General features: G+C 39.0%; 1 protein-coding gene across 1 annotated transcript in view; it reads right to left on the reverse strand.

Moving 5' to 3' along the window:
* The window catches only part of eif4e3 (eukaryotic translation initiation factor 4E family member 3), a 203,331-nt gene that overhangs the window by 106,180 nt on the left and 84,651 nt on the right, over positions 1-12,500 (reverse strand). Inside the window, exon 4 of the mRNA XM_051921532.1 lies at positions 6,568-6,628. Within this exon, the coding sequence (XP_051777492.1) occupies positions 6,568-6,628 (61 nt within the window). The remainder of the gene's footprint in view (positions 1-6,567; positions 6,629-12,500) is intronic.

A 12,500-nucleotide genomic window follows, 5' to 3' on the forward strand; every position in this document is an offset into this window, starting at 1 on the left:
TCATTTTTAGATAGTGCAAACTGTTTCTTCTTCATTGACGTTTTCTCTTGGAGAGTTTTTTTCATTTCATTGAAAATGAAAGCAGCAGCTGCCAAAATATGTAGCTTTCTTATTAATTTTTCAACATTGTGTAAAATAAATGTATAAAGTAACATAAAAGGTTTAAATACTGGTTATCCTTTTACACTAAAATATTACTAAAGAGATACAAAAAAAGTAAAATGGATATGTTCTTTTTCTTTAAGGAGATTAAATATTACTGAAGAAAGAAAAAAAAAAAATTAAACAGCCAAATGGGGCTATGCATACGAAGTTAAAAGGTTTAAATAAAACAGAAATATATATTTTATTTTTACTTGCTTAACTTGTGGAGGGTGTATCCTGTAGCAAAGCCCTAACTTTTTTCGTGAAAGCCCGTTTCAGTCAATAAGTTTTAAAAAAACGTGTAAAGATATTGACAATAAGCTAAGCAAACCCAGGAAGACATGGAATCGTTTAAATCAAGTATCATTACATCTTCCTTTCTTAAAGAGAAGTAAGGCAGTACTTATAAGCTTACATATTTATATATAGACATACATACATATATATACATATACATACATACATACATATATATATACATATACATACATACATACATACACATACATACATACATACATACACATACATACACATACATACATACATACATACATACATACATACATACATACATACATACATACATACATACATACATACATACATACATACATACATACATATATATATATATATATATATATCCGAAGCCGTGCAAGCACACTCTTGAGAATGCAACGTATAGTTGTACAGAAGAAAAGCAATCTTGCCTCAAATGAATGGCAACCTTTTGTAGGTCTATGAACTTAATTTAAACTTTAGGTTTACACGGTGCTTTCTTTCCGAAGTACCTGCACTCATGAATATGTCTGCATGTGCCAGTCGGTCAAATCCACGCGCTTCGCACCGGCGAAGTACCGCTTTTAAATTTTTATTAAGAAGAAAATAAAACCTTTTTAAATTGAGGGAAAATATACTAATAACAGTTTGTTAAGGATCTGCTTTTTTGTGAAACTGCCTTTACTCGAGTGATCACTTCGACCTGACTTCGTGGCCAACTATAAGCGTTACCTGGTAGGTAACCACCCATACAATCAGATTGTGAATCAGACTACGAATGCCGTGAATGTAATTACACACTCACTGCACTTGCTTACGGTAATCGAACCTCGGACGTCAGCGCTAGAGGGGCTTAGCAGCGGTGAAGTACTGCTTTTAAATTTTAATTAAGAACAAAAGAAAACATCAGAGGTTCGATTCCCGTAAGGGAGTGAAGTGAGTGGCCGGTTACCTACCAGGTAACGCTTATGGTTGGACAGCAAGTGACGTAACATCAGCCACCGTGCCTTCAGTTGTGAGAAGCAGATCATAGAATGATTGAAAATAGTTTTGCATTTACCTTTTTAGTAAAAGGCGAGCTTTTAAGCCTGAGAAATCACCCCGTAAATGCACACGTTTAATTGCACGTGTTAATATGTATGGTTACACAGTATTAAAAGACAGTGAACAACGTCAGTTACCTTTGTTCATGCGTTTGATAAAAGGCGAGCTTTTAAGCCTGAGAAATCACCCCGTAAATGCACACGTTTAATTGCACATGTGTTAATATGTATGCTTACACAGTATTAAAAGACAGTCAAAAATTAACGTCATTTACCTTCGTTCCCGCGTTTGACTCGTCCTGTAAATCTCTTCCTTGTTTTTAGTTCACGTGATTACGTAGGAGGCGTGATGACGCGATACGTGACTCCGCCTCCTCCATTAGAGTATATGGACAAAAAACATGTTCCAGTTATGACCATTACGTGTAGAATTTCGAAATGAAACCTGCCTAACTTTTGTAAGTAAGCTGTAAGGAATGAGCCTGCCAAATTTCAGCCTTCTACCTACACGGAAAGATGGAGAATTAGTGATGAGTCAGTCAGTCAGTGAGGGCTTTGCCTTTTATTAGTATAGATAAATTGTTGTTTAACATTTCAAAGAGGTTGTACCTTATTTTACAGGCACTGTAAAAAGTGCTTGAACATTAGCAATACACTCAAACTATTAAATAAGTCATACAAACAATAAATTCATAACCAAAGCTTTCCAGTTTTAAAGGAAACAGATATAAAGAGATTGCACCATTGCAGTTTCCTGACTTGTGGTTGAATATTGATTCAAGACATCTGCCATAATTTTGACCAATCAGATAGTAAGGATTTTAGCAGATGACACTATGCTATCACAATATAAACTGACACGCTTTGATAGACTGAATAGCCTCTTATTAATGGTTCTAAAAATTCTAATGACTTTACTAATTAATGTAGGAATGGATGATACAGTATATCAGTCGAATTGGTATACCAGATGAATTCTTTTTATAATGTAGATTTTGGAAAAAAAATTTCACTTGTAGGCCAAAAATTACTGAAAAACTTGAAAAAAACAGCTAAGCATAAAATAATATAGGGCTGTTACAATGATGAAATTTTAGTTGATGATTAATGGTCATACAAATAATTGCAATTTACGATTTGTCTTTTGGGCGGCACGGTGGCGCAGTGGGTAGCGCTGCTGTCTCGCAGTTGGGACACCTGGGGACCTGGGTTCGCTTCCCGGGTCCTCCCTGCGTGGAGTTTGCATGTTCTCCCCGTGTCTGCGTGGGTTTCCTCCGGGCGCTCCGGTTTCCTCCCACAGTCCAAAGACATGCAGGTTAGGTGGATTGGCAATTCTAAATTGGCCCTAGTGTGTGCTTGGTGTGTTGGTGTGTTTGTGTGTGTCCTGCGGTGGGTTGGCACCCTGCCCAGGATTGGTTCCTGCCTTGTGCCCTGTGTTGGCTGGGATTGGCTCCAGCAGACCCCCGTGACCCCTGTGTTCGGATTCAGCGGGTTAGAAAATGGATGGATGGATGGATTTGTCTTTTCGTGTTCATTTTGTAACACTATTATAGAGGAAGACTAATAATAGTTTAGCAATACAAATACACCTTATGAAAAAGAGCTAATTATTGGCTTTGAAAATTGGAACATGTAAGTAAAAACTGAAATTTCTGTTTGCTGTTGAGACACTGTAAACAAAAAATTGTACAGGGAAAATATGATATTAATAACATACAGTGCATCCGGAAAGTATTCACAGCGCATCACTTTTTCCACATTGTGTTATGTTACAGCCTTATTCCAAAATGGATTAAATTCATTTTTTTTTCTTCAGAATTCTACACACAACACCCCATAATGACAACATGAAAAAAGTTTACTTGAGATTTTTGCAAATTTATTAAAAATAAAAAAATTGAGAAAGCACATGTACTGTACATAAATATTCACTGCCTTTGCCATGAAGCTCAAAATTGAGCTCAGGTGCATCCTGTTTCCCCTGATCATCCTTGAGATGTTTCTGCAGCTTAATTGGAGTCCACCTGTGGTAAATTCAGTTGATTGGACATGATTTGGAAAGGCACACACCTGTCTATATAAGGTCCAACAGTTCACAGTTCATGTCAGAGCACAAACCAAGCATGAAGTTAAAGGAATTGTCTGTAGACCTCCGAGACAGGATTGTCTCGAGGTACAAATCTGGGGAAGGTTACAGAAAAAAGTTCTGCTGCTTTGAATGTCCCAATGAGCACAGTGGCCTCCATCATCCGTAAGTGGAAGAAGTTCGAAACCACCAGGACTCTTCCTAGAGCTGGCCGGCCATCTAAACTGAGCGATCAGAGGAGAAGGGCCTTAGTCAGGGAGGTGAGCAAGAACCCGATGGTCACTCTGTCAGAGCTCAGAGGTCCTCTGTGGAGAGAGGAGAACCCTCCAGAAGGACAACCATCTCTGCAGCAATCCACCAATCAGGCCTGTATAGTAGAGTGGCCTGACGGAAGCCACTCCTTACTAAAAGGCACATGGTAGCCCGCCCTGGAGTTTGCCAAAAGGACTTTCAGACCATGAGAAAGAAAATTCTCTGGTCTGATGAGCCAAAGATTGAACTCTTTGGTGTGAATGCCAGGTGTCACGTTTGGAGGGAAACCAGGCACCGCTCATCACCAGGCCAATACCATCCCTACAGTGAAGCATGGTGGTGGCAGCATCATGCTGTGGGGATGTTTTTCAGCGCAGGGACTGGGAGACTAGTCAGGATAAAGGGAAAGATGACTGCAGCAATGTACAGAGACATCCTGGATGAAAACCTGCTCCAGAGCGCTCTTGACCTCAGACTGGGGCGACGGTTCATCTTTCAGCAGGACAACGACCCTAAGCACACAGCCAAGATATCAAAAGGAGTGGCTTCAGGACAACTTTGTGAATGTCCTTGAGTGGCCCAGCCAGAGCCCAGACTTGAATCCGATGGAACATCTCTGGAGAGATCTTAAAATGGCTGTGCACTGACGCTTCCCATCCAACCTGATGGAGCTTGAGAGGTGCTGCAAAGAGGAATGGGCATAACTGGCCAAGGATAGGTGTGCCAAGCTTGTGGCATCATATTCAAAAAAGACTTGAGGCTGTAATTGCTGCCAAAGGTGCATCAACAAAGTACTGAGCAAAGGCTGTGAATACTTGTGTACATGTTATTTCTCAGTTTTTTTATTTTTAATAAATTTGCAAAAACCTCAAGTAAACTTTTTTCACGTTGTCATTATGGGGTGTTGTGTGTAGAATTCGGAGGAAAAAAAATGAATTTAATCCATTTTGGAATAAGGCTGTAACATAACAAAATGTGGAAAAGAGTGATGCGTTGTGAATACTTTCCGGATGCACTGTAAATAAGCAAGGTACCATGGCCAAAACAGGACATATCCCTGGCATCCACAACCAATCACTGGTTAGGTAGATTCTGGGAAAGGACACTAATATACAGCATTTACATTATCTGGCTTAAGGCAACTTGTCACTGTCGTGATGGCCAGTATTGCCAGCCATATTAAACATTCTCTCAGGGACAGTACCTGTTGCACAAATGCACATGTATTTTCTTGCTAACTTGCCATTAAAGGGAACCTTGTTTACCTTTAAAAATAACTAGTAATATAATGCAATACTTATTTCCTGAAGTAAAAATACCCGTGCTAATGAAAAAATAAAACAGGTATGCATTACTACAGAAGATTATAACTGTCACTCAGAAAAAATGATTATGTTATTTCGCACAAGTATTGCCTTTTTTTGCAAAGATGTTGCCTGCTGCTGTCAGAGTAAAGACTGGTTTATACTTTCTATGTGAAGTTTGTGCAAGATCAAAAACCAAAACAATACTGTTCCATCAGCTCAGAGAGCTGCTTTTAATAGCCAGCTTCTCCAGGTATTCTGCCTCCCATTAGACAGCTCTTAGCATATCTCACTCATGGCCCAACCTAGATTAGCTACAAATATATACAAAACACTTTTCTAAATGGACCCCACATTTCAGGGCATCATAATATTTGGGACAATTGGTATCACAGGTGTTTGTGATTACTCAGGCATGTTTCACTGCCTCAGAGTAACCATGAGATATCTAGGCTTGCTTCTATCTACAGACTACATTTGGAGCCTATGTTTGCCAGATTTCAACATGAGGACAAGAGAAGCAATTATAATGATGAAAAACAAGAATAAAACCATTACCAATATCAGTAAAACCTTACGATTACCTACAGCAACTGTCTGGAATATGATTAAGAAGAAAGAACCTGCTGGTGAGCTCAGAAATTGCAAAGGAACTGGTAGGCCAAGGATGTCTTCCACAGCTGATGACAGAGGAATAGCATTCTCCTGTTCTTCAACTGCTTTTCCTGGTGAGGGACGCAGCTAAATACAGTATGTGATATGTAGTATTTATTGTATGTCTTACGGATAGTATAGTACAGTATGACTTATAAGGAAACCTAGTCAATTAATAAACAACAGAACACCATATTGTGCCCAAGTGTGCAATCATGCATACAAACAATTCTATATTTCTATACAAATGTAGTCTTAACAATGCATACTCTATAAATAAAGTATATACAGTATATCACTATTTCAGAAGTAGTCTGCATAAGAAAGCAAAGTTATGAATCAACACTATCTTAAGTTACATACCTTCTTTGCTATGTGTCCTTTCCAAAAAAGTTGAAGGCAAATCCATTGCTGATAGCTGAATGTTTAAATTGCATTTTTAATTTATATTTAAAATAACTGACATTTACTCTGTAAAATGTCATTATGAAAAGTACTGGAAATTCTTTACAAGTCACTGCATCTACAATACATATTACACATTAAAATAACATCATTGTTACTCACTTAGTCAGTTCAAGTATGCTTACTGTCGATATCTTACCAGTTCAGTTCTTTCCCTTATTAATTTATTGAACCAGTATTTATCATTATAGATAAATAAATTTAACAATAGATTTAAGTTTGGATAGCTTTGATTCTATTGATTTCTGACCATCTAAAATGTAATGGTCAAGTAATTAACATTCATAATTGGTCTAACCAGCAAAAACAAATTTGAAATGACAGGATAAATACATACTGTACTTTCTTTAGGAATCTTCATCTTCCATACACCTCCTTTTGCATTACTTTCCTCTTCCCTGAATGAAAAAATGACAATTTAAAATAAACTAGGTTTTGTAAGCAACTGACACTGCAGAACAATTTATCAAGCTGAATTCTAAAGTAATACCCACGTACCAGTCTCAGTTGTTTTTAAAGATTTCTACATATTCCTGGTGGATGAAGCATTTTACAACTTTACTTTTCTTTAACTTCATTTTCTCTTTGTTTCACTTCAATGAGCTACTTAGTACAAGAACAATGAATTATGCCAAGGTGTTGACTCTCTTTCACAGTACTATGCCAAAATTCATGGAAGCACTCTAAATCTTGGTATTGTCAGAACATATTTTGCCTCTCTGTTTGTTTTTATCATTTGTTAATAATAGAAACTATCACTTGAGAACTTAAAATGTTTTATACTTTGTGCCACTATCACTGCCTATGACATAAACATGGTGTGAAGTGGATGCCCGGTAGGGACTGTAATTGCAATAACACCACCACAATAAGGGAAGACAGACAGGCCCACCTCAAGTAATGTAAGCTCAAACAAAATTGGCACCAATTGCTGTCTGGGCAGGAAGCTGAATATTGAGCCCAAAATTAAAATGGGTTACCACCATGACAATGCCAAAGATCCTTCACAGTGGTAAAAAGGTACAACCAGCAATACAATATCATGTGTTGGTGGACAAATCCTGTCAATGAGCAGCTACAAAAACATTTTACGACTGAGGTGCAGACAATAAAACTGAAATAACTTAACTACCCAAGGGTGACAAATGTCTCTTGTCGACCTATGCTTGTGGTGTTGAGTGCTGAATTGTTACAGTTTTAATGTAACATTAACTTTCTGAAAATGGGTTTTGTACAAATCTCATGACTGTTTTAAAAGAGGGATTCAAAAAAAGAAAAACAATGAAATGATTTCCATTTCCAAAGAAATGTATCTTGGGGAAAAAAGCATTTTTTTAGAACATTTTTCATAATACAATACATCCTCAAACTTGCTTAATCCAACTCAAAGTTGTGGAGGCTGGAGCCAATCCTGGCAGCACTGAGGGCCCACTTACAAACCCAAACACTCTTTCTGGGATTTATTTAGTGTCCCAAATAAAATAACTCATTCTTTTGGAGATGTAGGAGTAATAGCTGCAGGAAAATTCACACTTGCACATGAAGAAAATGCATACTCAGTATGCCCAATGACCCAGAGGGAAGGGTTTGAATATTTGGTGCTAGATCTGTGAAACAGTACCAGCATGAACTACTGTGTCTGCATTTTGCTAAGAGGGAAATAAATGGACCATAATGATGAATCAGTTTCATTAATTTTCTGTTTAAATGTTGTCTCAATCACATAATGTATATTACTGCCAGAATGTGAATCCCTGAATTATTATTCATAATTTGACCCTCATACATTATCTACCAAAATCTAGGAAAACCTATTCCAGAAAAAGGATATCAGGATTCACTCATGGGGCAAGGCCTGGAAGTGGTGATCAACAAAAGATGATTGATGGCTAGTCAACCCATGTATCCTGGTTAAATTCAACCTCCAAAGCTGTGTGTAGCTACCATGTGGGCTCAGCATCTATAATGCAAAAGGGGAGTATCAAGTAGAGTGCCAGGTGGCGGTCAAATGGTCAAAGGCCATTGGGGCCTACCAGGATGGCTACCCTAGGAGCAACTGATGGACACTAGCTATGAAGGAAGCTGAGAAGATAGATAGATAGACAGATACTTTATTAATCCCAAGGGGAAATTCACAGAAGAAGAAGAATGAGACTTTCAATTCAATGTAAAACCAGCAAACCCCTGATTCTCGAAAGAATCACAAATCCAAGAATGGCAATCACTTTCTATTCCCTCCAATCTTTGGAGGGATGAAAAATCATGGAGGGTGGGTGCGTCCTGGGAAAGTTTGCATTTAATTAAATAAATATATTTGTACTAAACTGTTTCTTTTTGGAGCCGTGGCTCATTTGGTTCTGGTGTTTCAGAAGCATGTTGTAGGCGCCTTCATTCATTGTTTTTATCCATGCGGTCTCGTTTTGTTTTTTCTATGGCTGTGTCGTTAGCTAGAAGTCGTTTGTTGACAGCGGTGGATTCGCGTGCTGAAGTGACCATGGCGGCAGATCCGGGCTTGGAGGTCTACATTACTAAACGAAGGTTGTATATGCGGTGGTGTGCACGTTCGTGTTCGGGCGGCGGTTGTACTATGCACAGCTTGCTTCTGGCCTCCGTGCATATATACAACCTGGTGTGCACGCTTTACCTTAAGTTTAGTTTACCGGTTGTGTTGTTTGAGCGCCACCTACTGACTCTGGGAAGCAGCTGGGTTTGACTCTGGGAAGCCGCTGAGTTTGACTCTGGGGCGCTGAGGCACTGTGCGCATGCGCTTTCGGCACGGCTTGCTTCTGGCGTCTGGCATCCGTGCATATATACAACCTTCGTTTAGTAATATAGATTATACATCTGATTGAAAGGTATCTGAAAACCAATAAAGTGGCAGTTGCAGCAGTTACTGAAGTGAAGGACCACATGTGGATGAATTATGCTGAGGCTAAGGAGAATTGATTTTGAACAGCCTCAGCGAAGATCTGGCAAATTATCTGATACAATTGGAAAGGTAGGCAATATCATTCAAAGACAGTTTTTACAAACATCACAGGGAAATGAAACAAAGACCTCTGCCAAGCCAAGTTTCTAAAACAATACTTATATAAAAACCAGAAACCAAAATTGGAAACAAAAAGTTTCTATTGAAAGGTCAGAATTAAAAGAAAAAAGGAAAGACATGTACTTGTTAATTTGCTAGTACCTATCTAATCCTGGATGAACAGGAAGTGCTTGGAGCAGACCTTTTAAATGATGGCACTGATGTCGCACGTCTGGCACACCTAGTCATTTCTGGCCATTGAAAGCATAGCAATTGTCAATATTACAAGTCACTACATAGTGGTACTCAAAGAAGCAATCAAGGCATTGCGGTAAAACTGTAAATATTTGTAACTCTTTTAAACTAGCAATATTTTTTTACTTTCTTAAATAAGCAGAAAAAAGAAATCACAAAATCCCTAAATAAAGAAGATCCTAGGCAGAAAATTGCAGAGGAAAGCTGGGAAAAATTAAAAAAAACACCCATGTCAAAACATAATCAGGTTGGTACTCAAACTATTCTCAGAAAAGGTAGGCAAATATTGACCTCAAAAGGATAATGTCTAGAGGTAAAGAACACTTTGTGGAACTCCTAAACCTGTTGTATATTCCTCTCTTCAGAGTAGGAAGCAGTGCCAGAAGTATTAGATAGGTTTGGGTCAGCATCTTTGGCTGAGCTCACTTCAGTGATTGTAAGGTACTGTAGTAGCAAGGCCAAATGGCTGGATAGGATCTGACATGAAATACTGAAGGCACATGATTCTGTGGAATCATGAAGTCGTTTCCTTAATGCACCTCTTCAATATGGCATGAAAGGCACGGACAGTGCCTCATAAAACGCAGATTAGACTGGTGGTACACATTTCAAAAAAGGAAACAGCATATATTCCAGATATTGAGGGATCAGAATCCTTGGAGTCCTTAAGACAGTCAATGCTAGAATATTGTAGACTTCTTCAGGCAGCTGAAACACTGATCCAGAAAGAACAATAGGTTTATTGTGTCATTATTGTTAAATGTACAAAGTATATTAAAATTATTACTTGCATGAGCTAACCGACATGCAGCAGAGAAGCACTATCCGGCACCAACTGTGCAGATTCTGTCAGGATCATAGAATGGGTCAACTCTTTACTCTTGCACACATATACTATCTGAGTGGTCATCAGAAATCACCAATCCTATCTGCATATGTTTTGTGAACTTAGAAAAAAGCTTCTTACTGTATACAGTAATCCCTCGCTATATCGCGCTTCGCCTTTCGCGGCTTCACTCTATCGCAGATTTTATATGTAAGGGGCATATTTAAATATATATCGCATGATTTTTTGCTGGTGTGCGGATTTCTGAGGACAATGGGTCTTTTAATTTCTTGGTACATGCTTCCTCAGTTGGTTTGCCCAGTTGATTTCATACAGAGGGACGCTATTGGCAGATGGCTGAGAAGCTACCCAACTTACTTTTCTCTCTCTCTCTCTTGTGCTGACTTTCTCTGATCCTGACGTAGGGGGGTGGAGCAGGGGGGCTGTTCGCACACCTAGACGATACGGACGCTCGTCTAAAAAATGCTGAAAGATTATCTTTACGTTGCTACCTTCTGTGGCAGCTGCTTCGTGAAGCGACATGCTGCACGGTGCTTCGTATACTTAAAAGCTCGAAGGGCACGTATTGATTTCTGACTTGTTTGTTTTTCTCTGTCTCTCTCTCTCTCTCTCTCTCTTTCTCTGCTCCTGACGGAGGGGGTGTGAGCTGCCGCCTTCAACAGCTTTGTGCCGCGGTGCTTCGCATACTTAAAAGCCAAACAGCCCTATTGATTTGTTTACTTTTCTCTATCTCTCTGACATTATCTGCTCCTGATGCGCACTCCTTTGAAGAGGAAGATATGTTTGCATTCTTTTAATTGTGAGATGGAACGGTCATCTCTGTCTTGTCATGGAGCACAGTTTAAACTTTTGAAAAAGAGACAAATGTTTGTTTGCAGTGTTTGAATAACGTTCCTGTCCCTCTACAACCTCCTGTGTTTCTGCGCAAATCTGTGACCCAAGCATGACAATATAAAAATATATATATATAAACATATGGTTTCTACTTCGCAGATTTTCTTATTTCGCGGGTGGCTCTGGAACGCAACCCCCGCGATGGAGGAGGGATTACTGTATTATGTGATGTGAGTGTAAGATTGAGCAGCAAATCAGTTTAGCAGAAACAGCTTTATGAATGATGTACCAAACTGCAGAGGTGAAGTAAGTGCTAAGACTGCAAACAAAGCTGTCTATTCACGAGTCAGTCTCTATCACTATTATATACATACACATATATACATATATATACATATATATACATATATATATATATATATATATATATATATATATATATATATACATATACACATATATATACACATACATATATACATATATATACATACACATATAAATACAATATACATACATATACATATATACAATATATATATATATATATATATATATATATATATACATATACAGTGGAACCTTGGTTCACGAACGTCTCGGTACACGCACAACTCGGTTTACGACCAAAAAGTTCGCCAGACTTTTGCCTCGGTTCATGACCACACACTCGGTATACGAACAAGCCAGTTTCCCTTTCGGTTTGTACATGTTCAGTCTCTCCCTGTGCAGCGAGCAAGAGAGAGAGCGAGAGAGCGCGACACACACGCACAGGCAGCGCGACAGAGAGAGCTGCGCACACACACAGGAGCGCTCTAGAGAGACACACACACACACACACACAGACGCTCCAGGCTCGCAAAAGAGAGACGCACGCACACACACACAGGCGCGGGAGAGAGAGGCGCGCACACACACAGGAGCGCGCTAGAGAGACACACACAGGCGCTCCAGGCTCACAAAAGAGGGAGGCAAGCACACACACACAGGCGCGAGAGACAGAGAGAGAGAGAGAGCGAGCGAGGGACGCATAAGGTAGAGAAGGCTTGTTTTTGTTTTTAGTTCTATTTACAGTGATCGGTTCGTAGCCTGCATTGTTGCAATGTTACTTTTCTTGGTGGATGATTAAATTACGGATTTTTCAAATGTTCATTTTTTCCCCTGTGCTTAAAACTCATTAAAAAAAGTGTTTTTAGCGAGCGGTTCCTAGCACTATAGCGCAAACTATTGCAGTGTTAGTTTTCTCTGTTGTTCAAGGTTTTCTCAGTGTTATTCAATGTTTTTACATTTAGTTTACCATTACGCT

Source organism: Erpetoichthys calabaricus, chromosome 18 (genome assembly GCF_900747795.2).
Source record: "Erpetoichthys calabaricus chromosome 18, fErpCal1.3, whole genome shotgun sequence".
Classification (NCBI taxonomy): Eukaryota; Metazoa; Chordata; class Cladistia; order Polypteriformes; family Polypteridae; genus Erpetoichthys; species Erpetoichthys calabaricus.